Below are 25744 nucleotides of genomic sequence, written 5' to 3'. Positions count from 1 at the left end.
GTTTGTTTTACATTTAAGAACTTTACAGCTTGACCTATGCTTCCATGTTGTTACAAAACTAAATTCACTAGACTAACTCAATGTAATGTATTATGAAGGTCTACTTAGTTGTATTTCTGTGTCTAAAATGAGAAAAACATAACTTGTTAGACTTACATTTTAGCTGTATTTCCTATGATTGGGCAAGATTTTTGTTTGTTGAACTTTGATTGTTTATCTTACCCTCTTAGACTCCTTTTAGGCCTCCTTTTTGAATTCATAATCATTTAAGGAAATTTATTAGCCTGCTTTCATTTTAATAATATAAATATTAAGGATAGATTATTAGATAAGGGTTTTTTTGGAGGGGGGGTTGGTGGTACTAGGAGAGAAAGCAGGGTTTTCACACTGAGCTACATCCCCAGCCCTTTTTTATTTTTAAATTTTGAGACAAAATCTTGAACTTGAAATCCTTCTTTAAAAAAAGAAGGAAAGAAAGAAATCCTTCTTCAGCCTCCAGGATGCTCAGATTAAGGTGTGCACCCAACACCTACCCTTCTTTCAAGTATTTTTTGGGGGGTTGTTGAGACAAGGTCTCATTATACAGTTCAGGCTGGCCTTGAACTCACGGGGGTCCTCCTGCCTCGGCCTCCCAAGTGCTGGGATTACAGGTGTGCGCCATCATGCCCAGCTTCTTTCATGTTCTTTAAGAGAATTATACTCCTTGTGGGTTTTTTTCTTGGATCTTTAACATGAGCCATTCTGTGTTAATGAGTGGTAGTTTTGCAACTTTTTTTGATAAAACTGAAGATGTAAAGCCTTAGTACCATGTAGCCAAAGGGCAATTTTTTGTAATATGCAATACCTTAAGGGAGGCTTAAAAGTAATTGCACTTTCCACAAAGTGATAGGAAAGAGGATTGTTTAGTCAGAATATTTTTCCTGTTGTATTTGAAATCTTTTTTATTTATATGTGAACAAATTTCTCTCCTTTTGTTTTCTTCTTAGATTTGAAATCCCAGAGCCAGAACCTACTGAAGCAGACAAATTGGCAATAGAGAAAGGCGAGCAACCAATCAGTGCTGACTTAAAAAGATTTCGCAAGGAATATGTTCAGCCAGTACAACTTAGGTTTGACCTGACTATTACATTTTTAATGTGCTATTTGATTTTCAGTAATTACTGCAAATAAATACAATTTTAGAGGAATAATGGTGCTTCCAGCTATATATCTTTCAGCCAAACTTTTAACATGTTATTCTTTGTATGAGATTATTTACCTGTCAATATTAAAGAGGAAATTAATTTTTCTCTGTGAGCTATAGTGCATTCAGATTGATCTACGCTCAAATTAAGTCTGTTGATGTGAGGCATATATTTGTGAGGTTCTGTCTAATGCAGGAAATAAGATCTTAGGCTCAGTCATATAAATCCTTTATTTTTAAGCATTTTCTGTGTTCTGTACTTGTATACTGTACTTGCATTGAAACAAAAATAACATAGCCTGTCGTGATGTTATAACATCATGATACCATGATTTTATTGAGAAAAAGGGACACATGGGACAGTCACAGTATTTTTTGGGTGTTTAAGTAGTTTACAAAAGTGCATGCCTATACAATTTTAGAAATGGCCAAGATTAGACTGTAGTAATTAGGAAAGACATCTGGAAAGAGGGAAAATCCAAGATTATCCCTAACATATATTTAGAATAGGCAGAAAGTCAATTATAAGGAAGTAAGGGTCATGGGAAACAATATCGATAAAAGGCAAAAAGACAATTGAGAATGGCATACAGAAGAAATGCATGAGGAAACTGAGCTTGGAGGAATGAAGACATTATATTGCAGGTGGTGGTAGATGAGATTGATACATGGATGGGGTGGAGTTATGATATTTTAAACATAAAGCAAAATGGAGAGAATTTTACAGTGAATACCTTTAAGCCCACTGCCTGCATGTATTGTTAACATTTTTCTATACTTCTTTTTACCATCTATATATTCATTTGTTGTTCTTCTGTCAGTCTATTAATCACCTTTTTTTGTTATATTTGAAAGTACACTTCTGAAATACTTCCAACTTGTATATTAACAGTTCAGCATTTATCATTTGTTCTAAAATGTGCATATAGTAAAATGCATACATCTTAAGTGTACTTTGGTTGAATTTTAGCAAATGTGTGTGTCGAATCTCTCTAATCCGAACTCCAAGATAAAGAATATTAATAGAATGTTAACGTCCCCAGGAAGTTCTCTTTTGCTTCTAATCACTCCCCCTCCCCTCATCCCCAAATGCTGTTTTCTGGGTTGTTTTGTTTTTGATATTGAATTTAGGGCCTTACTAATGGTAGGTAAGCACTGTACCACTGAGCAATACCTCAGTCCTTTTTATTTTATTCTGAGACAGGATCTACTACTATGCACAGTTGGCCTGGGCCTCAGCCTCCCAAGTAGCTGGGACTTATAGGCATGCACTACCATGCCTGGCCCAACCACAATATTATGATTTTTCTGCATAGACTAGTTTTAGCTGTTGAAGAATTGCATATAAATAGATTGTTATTCTCTTTTTTTTTTTTTGTACCGGGAATCAAACTCAGGGCCATGCTTACCAGGCAGGTGCTGCACCGCTGAGCTACATCCCGAGCCCATAGATTGTTATTCTTTCTGACTTCTTTCATTCAACGTGCTTTTGAGATTCATCCATGTTACTTAAACCAGTTTTCTCTTTTATTACTGAGGTAATGTTTCATTGCATGGATATACTACAGTGTGTGTTTGTTTTTCCCATTGAAGGATTCCTGGACATTTTCTAGGCTTTATTATGAATAAAGCTGCTGTGATTTCTGTCTTACAAGTCTAACAGTTTCTCTTTATCTCTTTTTCACTTATTTTGTGTAAATAACTCAAGAGTGGAATGGCTAGGTCAGAATTTTCTCTAAACACTCGGACCAACAGTGTATGAGAGTTCCAGTTGTTACTTATCTTCACTATGTTTACCATTGTCAGTTTTTATACCTTAACCATGCTGCTGGCTGTAGAATGGTATCTCATTGTGTTTGGAATTCGTATTTCTCTAATATTGAGAACTTCTCACTGCCTCTTATTGGCCATCCGTATTTATTTGTGAAAAACCATTTGAATCTTGTGTATTTGTTGAGTTGTTTTCTCTCTGATTGTAGGAATGTATTGAGTAGGATTTGAGGTAATCCTTTGTCAGAAAAATGTTTTGCAGATATTTTTTCCCAGACTGTCTTGCCTTGCTGAAGTTTTAAATTTTGGTGAAGTCTAATGATGAGATTTTTTTTTTTCTTATGTATGATAATTTTTTTTCTTGGTACCGGGGATTGAACTCATTATGTATGATAATTTTTAAATTACGCTGATATTATAGAAACAAGAAGAAAAAATAGAAGCAGAATTATAATGTCTTGATACACTCTCTAGGCCACTGAGCTAACCAGACAATGATGTAAGGTTGTTTTAATACAAATAGCGTGACAAAAATTAGGAGTTAAATGTATTTTTTTTAACCTGAAAGAACTACTGTTGTCTGTCAGGAGGGAATAGAAGTTAACTTGGAAATGGTCATTTGTTGAAATAATGAAAAAAAGTTAATATAACGAAATTATATAATCAGTATATCTGTGTGGTAGTGAATGGAATGTCATGTTTGTGTAGATGATTAAATGTGTACTTGGAAACTTCTAAGGCATATTTTCATAATTCTACAAAACTAAATAGGTCTCTATCAAAAATATTTTGTCTGGTTTGGTGCTCTACACCTGTAACCCCAGGGTGCAGAAGGCTGAGGCGGGAACATCAGGAGTCCAAGACCAGCCTGGGCAATTCAGCGACTTCGTGAGATTCCATCTCAAAAAATAATAAAAAGGGATGGGGGTGTAGCCCTGGGTTCGAGCCCCAGTACCACATGAAAATAAAATACTGTCTTTGGAAATGAAATAAGACATTATGGGTATATTTGTAGGTTACATATTTGAATTTTAGAATCTAATACATTAAATCTTAGCTTTCTGTTTTCTGTGAAAAATATATCAAAATTTATATTTTAAAAATGCTTTTTTTAGCTTCAGAACTTTAAAAATAGCTTTTTTACTATATAGCATGTGAATTTTCTACATATAAATAAAGGTACTTTTCCATAACATGAGTGAGTAATTAAGCACAGAGACCACAGTTTTTATACTTCTAAATATTTTAAAGTTTAATTTAAAAATAATTTGTAATCTGGAAAACAGTTTTCTTTATATTATTGAAGAAAGTTATTTATGATATTAAATACAGATTAATGATTCTGGAAGTATTATATTGGTTCTTGTACATAAAACTACCACCATGGCATTAGAGAAGTAAAATAAATGTACTTTAATGTTTAGGTTTCATTAAAATGTGTTTCTTTCCATTTTATCAGGGTCTTAAATGTGTTTCGGCACTGGGTCGAACACCATTTTTATGACTTTGAAAGAGACTTGGAATTGCTTGAAAGACTAGAATCCTTCATTTCAAGTGTAAGAGGTACATTATTTAAAGATTAAATTGAATCTCATGTTGCACAAGTTTATTTTCAAGATTGTGTCATTTATAATTAATCTAAACTTTCTTGTTTTTAGAAAGTTGAAATAACATTTGGAATGATTTTTATAGTCTCTAAAAAGCTCACATATGTTTAGAGTCACCTGAAGCTTCAAGACCTTGGCTTTTAAGTTTTTGTGTATTTGTTAGCAGTGCTGGGCATCAAACCCAGGGCCCCGCAAGTACTAGGCAAGTGCTCTAGCACTGTGCAATACCCTCAGCCCCTTTTTCAAGTTTTTGAGGAGAGCATTTCTTTTAAAGAAGTCAAAAGTCTTCTTTAATAAATTTAAGCTGTTTACTTTTATCTTACCTTAAGGTTGCCATTCCTTCAATAAATAAAAATGTGTAGTTTTTTGTTTTCTTATTCTCCTTAATCTTCTTTAATTTTGGATGATTAACAGCTTTTTTATACTAACTCCCCCTGGAAAGTAGACATTTCCTATTTCAAGTTTCTGAATCATGGCCTATGAACCAAAACTCTAGGCCATGAACATTTCATCAAATATATGTGTGATTAGATGTATTTTATTAAATTCAGAACATTGATATTTTATCGAAGAGTATGAGACAGTAAGAATAATATAACAATGGGCCGGGGATTTAGCTCACTGGTTCTGCCGCCTGCCTTGCAAGCACAAGGTCCTGAGTTTGATCCCCGGTACCAAAAAAATAAATAAATAAAAATAACAAGACTGGGCCGGAGATTTAGCTCAGTGGTTTCCTTGCGTGCTGCGCAAGCGCAAGGACCTGAGTTCGATCCCTAGTACCAAAAAAAAAAAAAAGGACTGGTATATTTCATCTCCTATTTATTCTTTAAGAGGAATTTAATTTAGAGAATGTGACTCTTTCGTTTCAACTTTGAGATGTTTAAGATATTTTTATCATGTATATTTAAAAATTGTTCATAATACTAAATTACATTATAATCCTGATGAGAATACTAGATTATATATAATCTAAAGTTTCTAAAACACATACATGTACTAAAATAAATCAAGTAAATGGTTATGTTTAACTTCTATGCAAGTTATACTTCATGAGGGAAAGTTCATTTTTTTATAGATGTATTCGAGTAATAAAGAAGGGATGATATGGTATCATTCCTTAATTCTGATAAAATAAAAGATCTAGGGAATTATGAGTAGATGGTTAACATCGTAAAGAGGGAGATATCAGACATTGTATGCCTCCTGTTGGAAATATTCTCAGCAAGTACTCATGAGAAAACATTGATCCTGAATTAGTCAAGTCTCTGTGGTTTTCAGAAAATATAGGATGTAGAGAAACCCAAAAAATGACGGCACAGAAAAGCCAGGTATGGTGGTGCATGCCTATAATCCCAGCACTCAGGAGCTGAAGCAGGAAGATCACCATGAGTTTGAATCCAGTCTGGGCTACACAGTGAGTATAGGGTCAGCATGAGCTACATATTGAGACCCTGTCTCAAACCAAAACAAAACACCACAGAGGTAGAATTGGCAAAATACAGAGTTGGAAAACACTACAAGATGGATGATTCCGTTTCTTCAACAAGTAAATTGCAAGCAAAAATAAGCAATAAAAGAGGAGCCCATGGATTAAAGGCTCTAGACTTGAGACATAGAGACTAATGGAATATGTGGCTCTTATTTGTGGCCTTTTTAAAAGAAACCCAACTGTAAGAAAACATTTAAGATATAAATAGAGAAATTTGAAGGCTAACAATAATTGGTGATCTTAAGGTTTCAGTTTTTATGTGATAATGATATTGTGATTATGTTAGAGGATCTTTCAGAGACATGTACTTACATATGAATGAAGTGGTATGATGTCTTGGATTTGTTTCAAGCATAACTCAGGGAAGGGCGTGAATGTGGTTAGATGAAGCAAAAATTGGCCATGAGTTGATAATTGTTGAAACTAGGTAAAAGTTAAAGATTACATGAAGATCACAGTTATGTCTGTCAAGCAAAAACAGGTTTTTTTTGTGTTCTTTTCCCAGGGAAAGCCATGAAGAAATGGGTAGAGTCAATTGCTAAGATCATCAAGAGGAAGAAGCAAGCGCAGGCAAATGGAATAAGCCATAATATTACCTTTGAAAGTCCACCTCCTCCAATTGAATGGCATATCAGTAGGCCTGGACAGTTTGAAACATTTGATCTCATGACCCTTCATCCAATAGAAGTTGCACGTCAGCTAACACTTTTGGAATCTGATCTCTACAGGTAGATAACTAATGATAATTTCTTACTCTATTTTAAAGAACCTTGAAATAAAGTAATTCAGCTAATAAAAAAAAGAACCTTGAACATACCTCTTACTTGTTTTCAAAATATTTTGCTAATTATTCACAAGTGCTTAAAAATACCTCATCTATTCTCCTGGGCTTGGAGGAAAGCTCACAGCACAGTATTTACCACAGTCTGTCCCGCAAGTAAAAGTCTTCTAACGTATTGCTAGGCCTAGATTAGAGGCTAATAATCCTTCACAAAAAGGAATAGCAGGAAAAAGACAAATGCAAGAGCACATCAACCACTTTGAAGTGATTCCCCCTCTCCTGTTCCTAGTACTTTCTTACTTGGCAACTAAGAGCACTTCAGTTGGTGGCCATACTATGGGATTTATGATTGATAACAGTGAAAGGACTGTTATTTGAGGTAACAAAGCAAATAGTATTAAATCGAGTTTTTCCTCATAGAATGCCTGTTATATGAGTGGACATCAGAAAAAAAGCGCTTATTCCACATGGACCTGCTTTTGGACAGAGAAATACTGCTATTAGTGATGTGTTCGTGAATATGGAAAAAGGGCAAAATACTACATAAAACATTGAAAAAATAAATGTAAATTGCTAATGAAATAATAGTGGTACTTAAGAAACATATTCTAAAAACTGTTAGCGTGTACCTCTTTTACTCAAAGCTATTGATTTAAAAAATTTTTATGAATAGCCAAGACCATAGGATATTGATGACAATGCCATTGCTCATTTTTTTAAATAATGTCATTCTGATTCATTGTATATGATGATTTAATCTGCTTTTCTGTCCGATTTTTTTATTAGCTGTTTCAAGCATCCAGACAAATGTAGAAAATAATATAATGAGTGCTAATTTAAAAGCTAAGTATTATTTTGATTTAAAAGCTATATAATAAGTGCTAATGAACCACAGAAACATAGATAAAATTTAAAATTCTCATAATTTTTCCCATTCTCATTGCTCTCCTTTTCTGGAAAGAAATGACTCCTATCCAGAATTTGATGTTTGTTGTTCCTCTATTTGTAATAGATTTACATATATACACACTTTCCTAAATAATGTATAATATTGGCTTGCACATTTTTAAACTGCATATAATTTTGTATCATTTTGCAGCATGCTTTTTCTTAAATTTTTTTTTTTTTTTTTGTACCGGGAATCGAACTTGGGTCCTTGCGCTTGAGAGGCAGGTGGCAGAACCGCTGAGCTAAATCCCCAGCCCTTAAATTGTTTTTAATACTTGTTCAAGTTGATGAATACAGTTCTGGTTTGCTTATTTTAACCACTGTCTAGTATTCCATGTATGAATGTTTCAGTTTATCCATTCTCTTGATAATGAACCTCTAGATTGTTTGGGAGTTTTCACTTTTGCAAACAAAACTTCTAGTAAGTGTGCTCTTATGACTTTGTGTAAGAGTTTATGTAGAGAATACACTTAAGAGTAGGATGGCTAGGTCAGGTAATACGTACTACCTGAGAAATTGATGAATTATTTTTACAAAGTGGTTTTATCTAGGTTTTACTTGCAAATCAGTATTGGAAAGTTCCTCTTCTGTCATATTTTTACTCAGATTTTGGTTAGTTTGATGGATTAAAATGGAATTTCATTGCAGTTCTATGTTCTTTTTCCTGAATGAGGGATATTTTTTCATGTTTATGGCTAATTGGGTCTCTTACTCTGTGAACTTGTTTATACGCTTGTCAGTTTTTCTTTTAGGTTGTCTCTTTCTTGCTAAGTTCAAGGAGATCTTTAAATAATTTTGATACTAATCCTTTGGAGGTCAAGTTGTATTGATATTTTATTCCACAGGAAAGTCCAACCTTCTGAACTTGTAGGGAGTGTGTGGACCAAAGAAGATAAAGAAATAAATTCTCCAAATTTATTGAAAATGATTCGCCATACCACAAATCTCACTCTCTGGTTTGAAAAGTAAGTTGTTATTTACTCCATCTTACTGCTTTTTAATAGTCCCTGTTATTATATTTAACATAAAATTGTGACTCTAAAGAAGTTTGTTTTCTAAATGAGGTGAAGACACTTTTCCAAGCCACTAATGTGTTGTTTTTGTTGTTACTAGATGCATTGTGGAAGCTGAAAATTTTGAAGAACGGGTGGCAGTACTAAGTAGAATTATAGAAATTCTGCAAGTTTTTCAAGATTTGAATAATTTCAATGGTGTATTGGAGATAGTCAGTGCCGTAAATTCAGTGTCAGTGTACAGACTAGACCATACCTTTGAGGTAAGTTTTAGGCTTAAACATTTCATCCTTTTAAATAATGTAAAAGAGACTACTTCTACTACGTATCTTTTTTAGTAAATCCTTTGTAAATTCACCCTTTCTTCTTAAATACAGTGATATGAAGATAGGAAAATACTAGAAGATATATGAATATATATTAGGAATAAGCTTAGGATTCATCAAAGAATATGGGACTTTTGTACCTCATAATTAATAAGTATATTAAACCTATATTAAACCCTAACTCTAACCCTAACTTAGATGTGGTAAAGTTTCAAGTGGATTTTTTCAGAAGCGCACTGATAGTCTCACTTAAATGACAAAAGATTTAAAATATGATACAAATACCTTCTCTTTTTTTTGGTACCAAGGATCAAACTCAGGACCTTGCACTTGTGAGGCAGGCAGTAGAACCACTGAGCTAAATCCCCGGCCCGCAGATACCTTCTTAATCACCTATAATATACAGTTGAAAAAGAATGACATGGAGAGAACCCATTCTTTAAAACTTAAATTTATTTTTTAAATTATAAAATAATTTGTTTAGTATTTATTATAGAAAACTCAAGATAAAGAAAGTATAGAAAGACATTTTATGTCTTTTAATAACAAAACTAAGACCATATTGTATGTAGATTTGTAAGGCTTACATATCTTTCTTACAAACTTTTTCCTGTTTAATTAGCTTGTCCTTAAAAACAAAATTTATAATGACTGTGTGGTTTTCTGTTGTATGGATAAAACATAACTGATTCCATCATTCTGTTGTGGAATGGTGAAGTTATTTCTGATTTTTTGTTGTGGTACATAATTTATTGTGTATTATCCATACACATAAATCTTTGTAAGAATTTAATTATTTCCCTAGGATAAGTTTCTATAGATGTAAATCCTGGGTCAGAGTATGTGCACATCTTAAAACTCTAGATACTTTTCACATGTCATGGTAGTGAGAAATGACAAATATTCCTGGATATTGCTATATTAAGAATTGTATAGATTTCATGGACCAAAAATAAAAATTCTTATTTTAAATTTTGTTTTTAAATATGCTTCCTTTTTTTTTTTGGTGCCGGGGATCAAACTCGGGTCCTTGGGCTTGCACAGCAGGTGACAAAACCACTGAGCTAAATCCCCAGCCCCTTAAATTTTGTTTTTAAAAACAAGGGCCAGGGATGTAGCTCAGCAGTGCCATGCCTGCCTGGCAAGCACAAGGTCCTGAGTTTGATTCTTGGTACCAGAAAAAAGAAAAGAAAAAGAATTAATGAGGTTGAATACTTTAAAATATATTTTTTGGTTAGCCTCATATTTTATTTATGATTTATCCATGTTCTCACTTTTCTTTTTGGATGTTTGTGTTTTTTTAATTTATAAGGACTGCTTATATATTAAATATATTAAAACTTAGGCTATTTTCTTCCATTTCTATGTTTTTATTTCGTCTGCTTTTTGGGGGGTGTTTATTTGTTTACTTGTTTGTTTTGAGATAGTATCTCGCTGTAAAGTCCAGACTAGCCTCAGATTTGCAACAGTCATCCTGTCTCGGCCTCCTGAGTGCCTGGATTATAGGCATGCAGCACCATACCCAGCTTCTGTCTGGTTTTTAATTTAAAAAAATGTTTTGATATGTAGGTTATAAATCAAAATCTCTTTAGCTATGGATTCTTCTTTGCTTTTATACCTAGAAAGATTTTTTTCTAAGTGAAGACTGACAAGATAAAAACTCAGCTCTATTAGTACTGAGTTTGGGAATATGAATTTTTACAGTCTTTCTGGAAATTAATCTGCCAATGTGTGTTAAAAAAAAATACTTTAAAGAGGCTGAGGCAGGAGGGGGTCACAAGTTCAACTCCTGCCTGGGCAGGAAAAATTAAAAAAGGGATAGGGATATGTAGCTCAGTGGTAGAGTGGCTCTGGGTTTAATTTTCCTGGAACCATACACACACACTGCACTTGGACCTAAAATCCTAAATGAATAAAAACAACAGACTGTAAAGTTATATTACAGTGATACAGTTTTTATAGTATTAATTATAGTAGCAGGAAACTAGAAACAACCTGAAAATCCGTGAGTGGGAAGGTGATTAAATACATTATCTTATACTTAAAGAGTATGGAATATTGTTTGACCATAGAAAAAAGTGATGGGATCTTTGTGGATTGTCTTTGAAAAATATTTGTGATATTTATAGGAAGAAAGCTTCAAAATGACTCTAATATGATTCCATTTTTAGTATTAGAAATCAGAACCAACCCTAAATCTCTCAATATTCAGAATAGAGTAGAAAAATACATGCTCCCTTCATACCTTTTTTTGGACTGGGGATTAAACCCAGGGCCTCATGGATGCTAGGCAAGCACTCTCTACCACTGAGCTACACCCCACCCCTCATATTTCTCTTCACATTGGTTTTTTCAGTAGGTTGTGATTAAAGGGAAATGAAGGAAAAACCACTATACATGTATTTTTCTGTTTGGGTATTTGCATGTTATTGACTTACATGAATGAACTTTATATACTAAAGAGATTAATACAATCTGTTTAGATTAATAACTTCAATTCTATATTTGAAAAACTTTGAGGTAGTATATTTATTTTAGAGGCAAGGCTTAAGGTCTTTTCTTTTTTTTTTTTTAAAGACAGAATCTTACTATGTAGCCCAGCTGGCCTTGAACTCACTGTGTAGCCCACATTGGCCTTGAACTCTCAGTAATTCTGCCTCAGGCTCCTGAATGCTGGGATTACAGGCATGTGCCACCATGCTGGGCTAGTTTTTAAAAAAATTGTGCAGTAGTATTTGTAAAATTATATGTAAGGTATAAAAAAAATCTGTATACCTGGCTTCCAGTTTAAGAGCCCCTTTAATTCCATCTCTTTCCTTACCCCTTCATAACCAGTCACTATTATGAATACTATGCTTTCAGTTCTTTTCTGTAGTTTTACTGTTTCATTTTGCTCCTCTCTTTCCCCTTTCCTCTCTGCCCTCCCCATCACAAATGTGTGAGACCCAAGCCAAGTGTGGTGGCTCACTCCTGAGGTGCTTAGAGGCTGAGGAAGGAGGATCGAAAGTTCATGCCCAGCCTGGGCAGTTGAGCAATTAGCGAGACCCAGTGAAAAAGGGGCCAGGATTTAGCTCAGTGGGAAGACCCTGTGTTCAGTGCCCAGTATTGCAAAAATAAACAATGAAAAAGAAGTGTGTGAGAGACAGTTATTTCATGTTCTCACCAATACTTGATATTGTCAAGCCTTTTAATTTTTCCAATCTTGTGATTTGGGTTTGTATTTTCCTGATTTTTAATGAGTTTGAACCTGTTTTCAAGTGTTTATTTGTTCTATTTCTTCTTTTTTTAATTTTTTTTTTTTTGGTACCAGGGATTGAAGTCAGGGCCTTGAACTTGTGAGACAGGCGTGGCGCCACTGAGCTAAATCCCCAGCCCTCTGTATTTCTTCTTATTGAAATCTCTGAACTATTTTTGTTGTTCAGTTTTCCATATGAATTCACATGAGTTCTCTTACATTCTGAATTCTAACACTTTGTCGTTTACTACATGGTAGATAAACTTTTCCCAAATTAAAGTTTTCTTTTTCATCTATTTTATGGTAACTTTTTAATGAACAAGAATTCTTTTTTTTTTGGTACCAGGGATTGAACTTGGGACCTTGTGCTTGCGAGGCTGGCGGCGGAACCACTGAGCTAAATCCCCGGCTGATTTTTTTTTTTAATATAGCAATGGCACTGACTTTTTCGTTAACATTCTGTATTTAGACTTTTAGAGTTAATTCATTATTAAATATAGTCTTTAAATAGTGATATTTTTTCTTTATAGTCCCTGTTTTATTTATTAATCCTTTATTTCTTTTTCTTGTCCGTGTTAGCTAGGATGTCTGCATTGTATTGATTAAAGGCTATGATGCAGACACCTTTGCTTTCTCCTTCACTTAAAGGAAATGCATTGAATGTTTGTCAGGCATAATGTTTGCTGTGTGTGTGTGTGTGTGTGTGTGTGTGTGTGTGTGTGTGTGTGTTATGAGGTTATAAACTAGTTAATTTCCAGTAGGCAAATGTAATAATAAAATAAAAAAGAAATGCACGTTGCTTCATTTGCTAAATTTTTGTTCATTTTCTTATCCACCCAGTCATCTTCTTACCAAAACCCTTCCCTTTGCCCCAAAAGACCTTTCAGTAGAAAAATGTTTGAATGCTGAACAATTACAATTTTCCTTTCTACAGCTATAACTTGAAATAACTAACTATATCCAGCTATAACTTGGCTAACTAAAATAATAACTAATAAGATCCTGAGAAAAAAAATTCTAATTGGTATTAGGTTTTATATTTACAGGTTTTTTTTTTTATTTTTGGTACCGGGGAGCGAACTCAGGACCTTGTGCTTGCAAGGCAGGCAGTGGAACTACTGAGCTAAATCCCTGGCCTTATATTTATAGATTTTTTAAAAAGGAGAAATTGGTTTAGGCAAGTACTCAAAGGAATGCCACTTATCTCTTAAGTTTTTAAAAAAATTTTATACATTCTAAAGTTCTACATCCCTAAGTATGATTGGATTATAAAGAATTATACTCAGTTTATATGTTTTAAAGGCATTGCAGGAAAGAAAACGGAAAATTTTGGATGAAGCTGTGGAATTAAGTCAAGATCACTTTAAAAAATACCTAGTAAAACTGAAGTCAATCAATCCACCTTGTGTGCCTTTTTTTGGTAAGTTACTAAATATGGGTATTATGTTTTGAGGGTGAATGTATTATAGCACAAAGAGGCCGGTCTTTAGAGGCAGGTTGTCCTTATTTTGTACCAGTTTACCTTTTTTTTTTGGTACCAGGGATCAAACTCCGGATCTTGTGTTTGCAAGGCAGGCAGTGGAACCACTGAGCTAAATCCCCGGCCCAAGTTTACCTATTTTTATTACTACTTGTATTATTAATAAAATGTTCTATATCCTTATCTATAAAATGAAGATTGTAATAATTGCTTCAGAGTTGTCCTAAAATATCTGTACTACCTAATACAAAATCTTGCATATAGTAAGCACTCGTAAAGTTACAATTACTGTTCTGTGTCACATCTACAGTTTATTTTCTCTTTAATTTACTAAAGGCTTCTAAGTTTTTTTTGTTTGTTTTGCTTTGTTTTGTTTTTGATACCAGGGATCGAACTCGGGTCCTTGCGCTTGTGCAGCAGGCAGCAAAACCACTGAGCTAAATCCCCAGCTCTAAGTTATTTTTAAACTCATTCAAAATATTGTTATATAATTATATTAGAGTTTTGTAAAGTGAACTATTCTTTTTTTTTTGATACCAGGGATTGAACTTGGGTCCTTGCACTTGTGCAGCAGGCAGCGAAACCACTGAGCTAGATCCCCAGCCCAAGTGAACTATTCTTAAATACAGTCATGCATTGCTTAATAATGATAGATATACATTCTGAGAAATGCAATATTATGTGATTTTGTTGTGCATGGTAAGAGTATACTATAGCTGGGCGTGGTAGCTTTCCCCTGTAATCTCAGCACTCTGGAGACTGAGGCAGGAGGAACACTAGTTCAAGCCTTAGCAACTTACCAACTTAGTGAGACCCTGTCTCATAATTTAAGAAGGGCTGGGATGTAGCTCAGCTTGAAGACCCTGGGTTAAATCCCTGTTACCCGCCCCCCCTAAAAAGGTACACTCATACAAATCTAAGTGGTATAGATCACTCACTCGGTGTAGCTTCTGTGTTGTGTTGTGTTGAGATGGGAGTCAGTGTGTTGCCCAGGCTAGTGTCAAACTCGAGGGCTTGAATGATCTTTTTGGCTCAGCCTTCGAAGTAGCTGGACTATGACATTGCACCTGGCTTTCGGTGTGGCCTCCTGATGCGTTCAACAGACTAAACATACGGTGTTTGAGCCTGCTGCTACTGGCTTAACACAGTGTACATTTTTACAGTAAACTTTTTCTTTGTATGAAGAAAAAGTATGCTCTAAAATAATAAATATAATGAATGTCTTAGTTACTTTCTCATTGCTGAGACAAAATACCAGACCCCCACAAATTAAAGGAGTTTTAGTTTAGTTTGTAGAGATTGCAGTTCATAGTTGGCTGGCTCCAAGGCAGGGTTACATAGCAGAGGAGAGAAGAAACAGTTCGTGGCAGGCAGAAGGCAACAAAGCAAGCAGGAAGCGACAAAGCCTGCCCTCTTTCTATCATTTATATTCTATCCTGGCTACCTGTCCTTAGGGCAGGTAGCACTCACCCCAAGAGTGGGGCAGCCTTATCCTCTTGTCGCACCATAACTCAATCCCAGCATCACATATTCTAGATCCAGCCACCTCCGAAAAGCCCCACCTATAACTATATGAGTCTTTGGGGGGCATCTAAACACAAACCAAAACAATGAAGTCAGTACATGAACCAGTAACACAGTCGTTTATTATTGTTTCAGTTGTTGTGCACTGTTCATTATTGTTAGTGCTGTACTTTTATCCGACTGGCAGTGCAGGTTTGATGACTCCAATATCATCGCAAACACCTGAATGTGTTACTCTGACCTTACAACAGCTATGACATCACTAAGAACTATCATTTTTAGTTCAATGATAATTTTTTGGGAACACTGTCATATATGTGATCTGTTGTGTGTGTTATACTCTTTTTTTCAGTACTAGGGATATAGGGATTGAGCCCAGGGAGGGCTAGGCTATATCCTCAGCCCTTTTTTTTTTCCCGACAGAGTCTCACTAAATTCAATTGCCCATGCTGGCCTTGAATTTGTAATTCTGAGTAGCTGAGATTATGGGCCTGCACCACTAGGTAGGTATGCTATAATTTTCTATGATGGGCAGCAGCAGTAAGTTGGTTTACACCACCAGGAGCACACACACTGGAGTAATGTTTTGTGTACAGTGTTGCAAGAGCTGCAACAGTTTTTCAGCTCCATTTTAATATTATGTGGGGTGTTTTGTTTTGATGCTGGGAATTGACTATAGGGCCTTGTGCACAAGGTCTACTACTGAGCTACACTCCTAGGCCTTCCATTTTAATCTATGGTAGCACCAATATATATGTGACCCATTGTTTATCTAAACATCATTATGTGGCACCTGACTGTACTATTGAAGTTGAATTATTTATTTAAAGTTTTTAATACAAGGAAGTTCTGAATCTGAGCAGGACATTTTTGACTATCAAGGACTTACATAGGCAAGAATCTGAGGAGGAAGCAGATTCTTTTCTATTTCACTTAGAGAAAAAGTAAGAAGAGAATACAAATAAAGCAACTGGAACAAAGTTCTGAATGTAGAAAATGTACATGAGCTTGGAAATACCAAATTAAATATGTACTTCCCCCTTTTCTGTCTAGGATTAAGGAGAAAGAAAGTTATTGAGAGTCAGGAGAAATTGAGTAATTCTTGAGATGATTTTACCTGGCAGTGGGTAGACAGCCACTCAGGCTTTTTTTCCTTTTATATTTATATATATATTTATGGAAAAACTATACAATCATAGATGGGCTGAGAAAAAATTAAGTTTTTCACCTTTGTCACTATTGGTATTTAGGCCAAATAATTCTTTGTTGTGTGGGGCTGAACCATGCATTATAGGATGTTTAGTAGCCTTCTGGCCTCCTGTATTCACTAGCTACCAGTACTACCCTCTCGTTCTGATAACCGGAAATGTCCCCAGACATTCCCAGATATCTCCAATGATATAAAACTGCTGTCAGTTCAGAACCACCATTCAAATGAATCAGTAGTAATGCACAAAAAAAGAATTAAAAGCTTTTTTATTGCCCAAGGTGAGAAATAATTATTTTTCTACTTAAATTATGGGTTCTGAGAAAGCAATTAGTTGTATAATCACTAAAATTGCTTAAAGTTAATTTATTATAATAAGTTAAAGATCATTGGCATTAAATATTTGTAATTAAATATTACAATGTTTGGTTAGAATAAATTAAAACTTTTAAATTTAGATTTCGTTCACAAAGTCTAAGGGTTAGAAAAACTCAATTTGCCATTTTTGAGACTAATTTTTTTTTTTTTTGGTACTGGGGATCGAACTTGGGTCCTTGTGCTTGCAAGGCGGTTGGTGGAACGACTGAGCTAAATCCCCGGCCCTAGTTTCTTCTTATTTTAAATTCTTTTAGTGTTAACAAAAATTCTGAATTGAGAATCATAAAGTCTATCTTATCATTTTAGAAGAATTGCTGAGTACTAGAGTATGTCTTTCAACGTGAGTAGATCAATTGTTTTCCCAAATGATTGATTAAAAACCAATTTTAAAATAACTTCTCTTTTTTTTATTAGGAATATATTTAACAAATATTCTGAAGACCGAAGAAGGGAATAATGATTTTTTAAGAAAGAAAGGGAAAGATCTAATCAATTTCAGTAAAAGGAGGAAAGTAGCTGAAATTACTGGAGAAATTCAGCAGTATCAGAATCAGCCTTATTGTTTACGGATAGAACCAGAAATGAGGGTAAATATATTTTTTGCTTATCTTTAAAAGAGAACATATTAAATATCATAATCACACATGGTTTTATTTCATTTTGAAAATACGATAAGTCCTTGACTTATGAACAAGTTCCATTCTAGGAGAATTGTTCATAAGTCATATTTGTTTGTAAGCCAACAGAGTGAGTCTTATATAATACACTTTTGTAAGTTGGCAACTTAAATGTTCATAAGTCAGGGACTTACTGTAATAAGAGTTAATAATCAGTAAGTAGCAGTGTTAAATATTAGATATCTGCAGTCACTATACCACCTCAAAAGTATTGTTTCTTTGTGCACCTGGTTCAAGCAACATTTCCAAAAAGTGAATGTCAAACTAGAATGGAAGAGCTTATGTCCATGCCGTAAAAAGAAAATTACTACTAATACAGTACTACTAATACCATCGATAGCCATTTTAGGTATTTTACATGAACAGTGTAACATAAATAATTCATCTCTTCATAAGGTCAATGTATTTAAATAGAAAGAGTTGGAAAAATGATATATTTGCCTAGCAGATGACTTTATAAACATTATTTCAAGAGACGATCTATTTTGAGCAACAGTCCATAATACTGACTCTGTAATGTTATAAAATGTGGGATACCGTATAAATTAAAATACAAATTATGTTATTTCAAGTGATTCATACCATTATCATATTTGTTTGAAATTGAGAACATGGTATAACTGTCAATCAGAATAAGTTTACTTGTCACATAAAAAATTGTGCTAAATGTAGGGGCTGGGGATCTAGCTCAGTGGTTCTGCCACCTGCCCCTCAAGCACAAGGACCGGAGTTTGATCCCCAGTAACAACAGCAAAAAAAAATTGTGCTAATCTTTTAGACATATAATCTGTTGATTGGGATATTATGTGAAAATAGTCATAGTCACTCCTACCCACCTCAATTACAAAATAGATAGTAGCTATTCTTTTTTCCTAGTTAAAGTATGCTAAGGTCCCAAGACTCAATGACATAAAGCTCATCACTTAGGAAAATGCAGACAGACACCCATTTTTAAGAAAATGGTGATAAGCTACTGCTGATCCCCTCTTTCATTGGCTCACTCTCTGTGATGTAGAGCTTCATGGGGCTAAGGAAATGTGTTCTTAAAGCCCAGATTAACATTCACAATATATTTCCCCAGAGAAATAATGTCATATTATAGTTGAATATAATTGAGTTAATATTTTTAGCATTCATATTTCAGAAACATACCTCCTAACAAGTTTTTGTGCTCTAGACTTTTTACCATCATTTAAAGCATTTGGGGTATGGGTAGGAAATGCTTCTTTATGATTACATCAAAGTAAGTTTAAAATGTAGACAAAGTAGATAGTCAACTTTCAAACTACAGTTAACCAAATGAGTAGTATTTCAAAATAGAGCTAAGGGTGAGAAAAATCAAGAATGCAGATGTTACAGCTTTCTAAAAGTCTTTAAATTATTGTTGGCTCATATAATTTAATTTAGCTAACTTGACTATGAGAATAAATTGTTTCTGTTAGAGAAGTAATGTAATTTTCTTGAAATTGACAATATGCCTGAAAAACAAGATTTTATACTACAAATTTGAAAGCTCATTTTGCTTAACAGTATTTATTTTTGTATTTGCTTCTAAACTACCTAAAAATAAAGTTAAATCTTAATAATTTGCTAAGAATTTTTCTAAAGAAGTTATAAAAATATACAGAAAAAATTATGCACAAGGAATTTATTGTTATAGCAAAGAATTAGAAGGCCTCAGTGTGGATCAGTACCTATATTATGGGGATTAGTGAGATAAATTGTGGAACATGTTTCATGAAATATGAGAGAGTTAAAATTTGTACTTTATAAGAAAGCCACTTAGAAGCAAACTGACTGTAAACTAAAAAGATTTAAAATAAATATGGTGTTATTTCAGTTTTCCAGAAGAAAAGTATATATTTATTTATCTGCATATATCCCCACACAATAAAAAGATTGAAAGATATTCTAATAGTAAAATGTAAATAAATAGTGAGGTCTCTGGTTTCTTTCTTTTTATCTTTATTTGGCCCTGCTAAATCATCTAAATGTTCAGCCAAAATCTTTAAGCTTTGGAAATGTTTTCTGGTGATTTTGGTAAGAATATTTTTGTATTGGATACAGATAAATTTAAATTATTAGTTATTCTTGAAATTACTTTTGACTAGAACTTAATCCAACTTTTCTTTACTTTTTTCTGATTATCAAGATTTTATTGTGGTTTTTAACTATAATTTTGGTCCCAAACACTTGATAGCTTACTGTTGAGAATCATTTTGTTATAATGAATGAGAGTAAAGTGTACTAAGGGACAAGTGAGCCATTATGATGGTAATAAAAATTTGCTCTTGATAGAACTGTAAGACTAGAACATAATTTCTATAAAAATTATATACATTCTTATTCACAAGTAGGGCAATTAAAATATGCAATCCTTTTGAACTTTCCAGACATCGCAGTGTCTTAATTTGTTAATTTTTTGTATAAAAATGAGATAATTTTTATTAAAATTTTAAATAAAATCTTTTTTAAATAAGATCTAAGGTATATACTGATTGGTATTTAATTCCAGAGGTTCTTTGAAAATCTTAACCCCATGGGAAGTTCATCTGAAAAAGAGTTTACAGATTATTTGTTCAACAAGTCACTAGAAATTGAACCCCGAAACTGCAAACAGCCACCTCGATTTGTAAGTCCATTACAATTTTGGAAATGTTTTCTGTTTTTAAAAGTAACATTATTTTCAGCTTTTCCCCTGCACATTGTAATGTAATCAGCTGTTTTTAGGTGTTTTGCTTTGCAGTACTGTGCTATTTCTAAAATTACATATACTGTGGGGGAAGATAATCAGCCTTTTGATAAAATCTGATTTTTTCCTTTATGTTAGTACCACTTGTTTATCTGTCCATTTTTGATCCCTCCTAATACCGGAGGAAGAGGTGTGAGAAAGAGAGCCTAGCAGTTAAGTGGATGGAGCAAAGAAATTGAAAGACCTGGGAAGGAGTAAGCACATGTATCATGGTTCTGGTTTGACCCTGGCCTCTGCCATTAGGGCTCCGTAGTCCATCTTTGCCACCGGAACCCATCTTCCTCACTAGAATGCACTGCTGTAGTTCCTGATGACTCTTTAGGCTTGCATAGCAGCAGAAATAGTGGAAGATTGACTCTAAGTAGCTGGAAGTGGAGCAAGAGATGGGAGGAAGTAAAAATATTTATAAACATGCCAACCTCGGGCAGGGTGGGGCGGTAAAGTAAGCTAAGTAGTTTCATGTTATCTCACTTTCACATCAGTTGTGCCATACAGATCTTATCCTTATTTTAAAATGAAAGAACTAGGGCTCAAAAGGATTAAATTATTTTTCCTCTAAATCTGAGTTGTGTTTTTTCATTAGGTTCCCACAATTTTCACCAAAGATTTTAAACATTGTTGTAGAAATTTATCATTTATCGGGAAAGGGGAAAAGAAGATCCTTTTTTTTAAATGAAGCACATAGTATAGTATGTTGCATAATAAATTATGTTCCCGGGAAATGTTTGTAAAATTATGCTGATAACTTGAAAGAGTTTAGATTTCATTTGTTTTAGGAGCAAAAAGTTGTTTTCCCACAAGTTTTCAAGTATTTTATTTCTACAGTTAAGAGATTTACATGTATTCAAGTACGTCTTAAAATTAAACCAGTTATGTCTAGAAGTTACTACTAGAATGCCATAACCTGCCCATGCAAGTTTGAATTTTATTGCACTCTTTTAAAATGTATGCTTAAAAATTAATAAGGTAACTCTTAAGTCTTAAAGCACATACATTCGAGTTAATATGTTAATTATATTTGCTTTTCCTAGCCTAGGAAATCAACTTTCTCCTTAAAATCTCCTGGGATAAGGCCTAATACAGGCCGACATGGCTCTACCTCAGGCACTTTACGAGGTCATCCAACACCGTTGGAAAGAGAACCATATAAGATAAGCTTTAGTCGGATTGCTGAAAGTGAGCTGGAATCAACAGTTTCAGCACCCACCTCTCCAAATACACCATCTACTCCACCAGTTTCTGCTTCTTCAGACCTTAGTGTGTTTTTAGATGTGGATCTCAATAGTTCCTGTGGTAAGCATTTGATGTATAAACTGGTAAAAAGGGATTTTGTGTTTTAGATAATTCTTATCTTTTTAATTAGAGAATTATAGAATCCTTTGCAAGTTCTGTTAGTGTAAAAAGTGACATCTAAACATGAAAAAAGAGAAGGGATTGTGATGGAAGGGGAACCACTTATACTAAGAAAGGAAAACTATTCAGAGATACAAGTGCTGGGTTCTTTTTTTTTAAATTAATATGACAAAAGATGGTGATAATATCCTGGTCAAGTATTATAGGTTACTTTATGCAAACATTAAAAAAATAAAATGTGGGCCGGGGATTTAGCTCAGTGGTTTCGCTGCCTGCTGCGCAAGCGCAAGGACCCGGGTTCAATTTCCAATACCAAAAATAAATAAATAAATAAAAATGAAATAAAATAAAATTGTAAACAGTCCCTCACTTTATAAATCATTTTTCTCATTCCACTAGGCAGCAATAGCATCTTTGCTCCAGTGCTCTTGCCACAATCAAGTAAGTAGAATATGAGTTGATTCTAATGAAATGACTATAAAAATAGTAATCTACTCAAATTAGTATTTGGATTTAGATTTTTAAAAAGTCATATGAAAAAGATGAAATAGATCTAAAGGAAAATAATTCTTACTCTGTACAGTTGACCTATCCAGGGGTAATTTTTCCCCTGATGTTTTATTGTAAATTTCCTTAAATTGGTCATGCAATGTGTACTTTATCATTAAGAGACTTGCAGAGAGAGTTATATGATACAGCCCTATCTTATGGTCCCCTCTGTAGAGGTTTTATTACTTGCATAATAATGTACCTGATTCTAGTTACTTCAGAAATACATGGTTTCTGGGCTGGATTTAGCTCAGTGGTTCTGCCACCTGCCTTGCAAGCACAAGGTCCCAAGTTCGATCCCTGGTACCAAAAAAAACCAAATATGTGGTTTCTGCTTAGAATGATCTTTCTCTAGAAGTTACTACATAATATACAAAAATGGTTTTGTTTTAGATTTTACAAAGGCTTTTTGGAGGAGCAGAATCTTACTAATCTTAACTAAATACTGTGGTGTGCCTTTATTTAACTATCACATCTACCAGGTAGCAGGCACTGTGATTTATGTCATAGATTAAAAAATAAATACTGTTAAACAACTTACAGAGGATAGGTAAACCAACAGCCAGCTGTGCAACAGATAATACAGTCTGACAAGTCTCATAGCACAAGTTGCAATGTCATTTTGTTTTATAATTGTACTGTGAATTGTGGTTAAATGAGTCATTTCCTCCCCCCAGGGTCTTTCTTCAGTTCATGCAGTAGTTTAAATAAACTAAGTGAAGAGCCACTGGTTCCTCCTCCTCTTCCTCCTCGAAAGAAGTTTGATCATGATGCTTCGAATTCCAAGGTAGTCAGTTGACCTAGGTTTGCCTCAAGTTATTTAAAGTTGCGAATCTTCAGAGTAAAGCTCATTCTCATAAAGAACTTATCAGATATATTTTGGCTACCTTTCATGTTTTTTTTAACATTTGCATTGTTACATTTGAAAAATACTTTCAGTAGTTGTTTAGTCTTCATAAAAACCTTTCCTAAAAAAAGAAGGTGGACAAATTCACATTTTCTTTCTGGTGCAAATGGTTAAGAACTTTTTCTTTTTAGTACAAATGGTAAGAACTTTAGTATTTGGAGGAGTCTTCAAACTTTGAACCAGTCTTCTCAGATTTAAAGGTGCATGGGAATCACCTGGAAAGCTTGCTAAAGGCAGATTGTTGAACCCCACCCCCAGATTTTCTGATTCAGCAGATCTGAAGTGGGGTTCAAGAATTTGCTTTTCTAACAAGTTTCCTACAGGTGCTGATGTTGCTGGTCCCTGGATCACATTTTGAGAACCACTCCCATAAGTGTTACTGGGGAAAGTAGAAGATGGACGCTATGTCCCCTTGACAGCATGTGCTTTCATGCTTATAAACTATGCATTATTTGGACTTACCTATTATAATTAAAATTCATAAATTTCTGAAATGTATGAAACAAAGTAACACAAGACAACCTGAGGTCTTAATGTTCTAAAATTTCAATTGAAACATATATGCAGATATTAAACTGAGCCCTAAACTAAACTGGAAGTAAATTATAAATTTAGTTATCAGTTAATCTATTTTGAGCCAATGGATTTAACTTCACACAAGAACTTTTCACTTTTTGTTTTGTTTTGGTTTTTTTGGTACTGGGGATTGAACTCGGGTCCTTGGCGCCTGCACAGCAGGCAGCCAAACCACTGAGCTAAATCCCTGGTCCAAGAACTTTTCACTTTTAAAAATTGCCTTATAAATTTTTTGGGAAAATAGAAGTATAATTTAATTATTTTTTTAAGGGAACTATGAAATCTGATGATGACCCTCCTGCTATTCCACCAAGACAGCCTCCTCCTCCAAAGGTAAAACCCAGAGTTCCTGTTCCTACTGGTGCATTTGATGGGCCTCTTCATAGTCCACCTCCACCACCACCAAGAGATCCTCTTCCTGACACCCCTCCTCCGGTTCCCCTTCGGCCTCCAGAACATTTTATAAACTGTCCATTTAATCTTCAGCCACCTCCACTGGGACATTTTCACAGAGATGTTAGTACATGTCCAAATTCGCCAAGCACTCCTCCTAGCACACCCTCTCCAAGGGTGCCGCGTCGTGTTCTCAGTTCTAGTCACAACAGTCTGGCTCATCCTCCAGCTCCCCCTGTTCCACCACGGCAAAATTCAAGCCCTCACCTTCCAAAACTGCCACCAAAGACTTACAAACGGGAGCTTTCGCACCCCCCACTGTACAGACTGCCTTTGGTAGAAAATGCAGAAACTCCTCAATGACCTTAGCCATATGTAGTCATTGACACTGGAATAGTATTTGTAAAGTTTTTTAATTTATTCTAAAAAGGCATAGTATTTTAGTACTTTTACAAATAATGCCCTTAAAATGCTACTGATCAAATAAGCTGTTAAGAATTAGATAAATATCGCTTCTCGGCCTTTTGGCTAAGATCAAGTGAAGAATTGGATAAATAAAAATACAAAAGTCCTTCACCATTATCCTCAGGTGATCAGTAGCATTACCTTGTCTTGGATCCTCAGTGCTGCCAAAAGGCCAGTATAACAAATTTATATTTGCACTGTAGACTCTGCTGAAAATATGGTTTAAAGTGACAGTGATTGCACTGAAAGGGGATAATGCTTTTGTGAAATTTTTGAAATTTAAGTAATAGATGCCTTTTTAAGGTAATGAATTTACACAAGTATAGAGGGTGTATGGTGTTACTGATTTTTAAACCTCTTTGACATCTTCTAGTTTTTACATCTAGGAGAATTGTGAATAACACCCACTTTTTAAACTCTCTAATGCCATGTCTTAAATGCCAGTATTTGCTGCTGAAGACAAAATTGAAAAATAGAATGAAAATAATAGAATGCACTGTTTATTTTGTCAAAATGTAAACGAAGCCTACATAATCCAGTTATAAAGGGAAAAGGGCATGTATCTCAGATGTGCCTTTTGTTTTGCAGAGTATGATGTCTTTAGCTAATGAGTTGCCTATTGTTTTGGAAAACAAAGTTAATATGCCATATATGTACAGTTTTGTTTATAATGTATATTTAAATAATGCTAATAACCTATATAAATTTAAGTGACTTGAGGCCTATAATACAATCTGCTACTTTACTAATTCATAAATTCAAAGGAAAATTTATGGCATAGGAACCAACTGCCTTGCCTTCAAAATCACTAGTAACTTTCTCTATAAATCTTGTGTTAACTGAAATTTTTAGAAGTATATTTTTTAGATTGGTAATATTAAAGCCAGCAAATACTTAAAGCTTTATTAAACTTTTTAATCAGAGAAGTAAAGCTTTTGTCATTTGGATGCCTTCCTTCAAAGTGATAAAAGTGTTTTACTGATAGTGTTGTAGCAGCAGTTGTAAAGTAGCCAAAAGCCACGTTGTTTATTTACTGGTCTGTGGCCTTTTTACTGTGCTTTGTATCAGAGTTCTTAACAAGATTAATAAACCACCTCAGTCTTAATTTTTAAAGACTTTTTAAATCTGTGT

At 34.2% G+C, this 25744-nt stretch overlaps 1 protein-coding gene across 3 annotated transcripts in view; it reads left to right on the top strand.

The window, feature by feature from the left end:
* Positions 1-25726, top strand: part of Sos2 (SOS Ras/Rho guanine nucleotide exchange factor 2) — a 93778-nt gene extending 68052 nt beyond the window's left edge. For all 3 annotated transcript variants that reach the window (XM_087208073.1, XM_087208072.1, XM_004835579.3), the window contains 12 exons: positions 987-1109; positions 4413-4516; positions 6555-6777; positions 8624-8743; positions 8892-9054; positions 13655-13772; positions 17356-17528; positions 20134-20250; positions 21402-21663; positions 22123-22164; positions 22950-23059; positions 24026-25726. In XM_087208073.1, the coding sequence (XP_087064199.1) occupies positions 987-1109; positions 4413-4516; positions 6555-6777; positions 8624-8743; positions 8892-9054; positions 13655-13772; positions 17356-17528; positions 20134-20250; positions 21402-21663; positions 22123-22164; positions 22950-23059; positions 24026-24511 (2041 nt within the window). In that variant the 3' untranslated portion in view covers positions 24512-25726. The remainder of the gene's footprint in view (positions 1-986; positions 1110-4412; positions 4517-6554; positions 6778-8623; positions 8744-8891; positions 9055-13654; positions 13773-17355; positions 17529-20133; positions 20251-21401; positions 21664-22122; positions 22165-22949; positions 23060-24025) is intronic.
* Positions 25727-25744: the final 18 nt, after the last annotated feature.

This window comes from Heterocephalus glaber, unplaced genomic scaffold, assembly GCF_053883595.1.
Source record: "Heterocephalus glaber isolate CG9 unplaced genomic scaffold, H.glaber_assembly_v1.0 deba00000901, whole genome shotgun sequence".
NCBI classification, from domain to species: domain Eukaryota; kingdom Metazoa; phylum Chordata; class Mammalia; order Rodentia; family Bathyergidae; genus Heterocephalus; species Heterocephalus glaber.
Note: the sequence above shows the minus strand (reverse complement) of the source record. Positions and strands in the feature narration are given on the sequence as shown.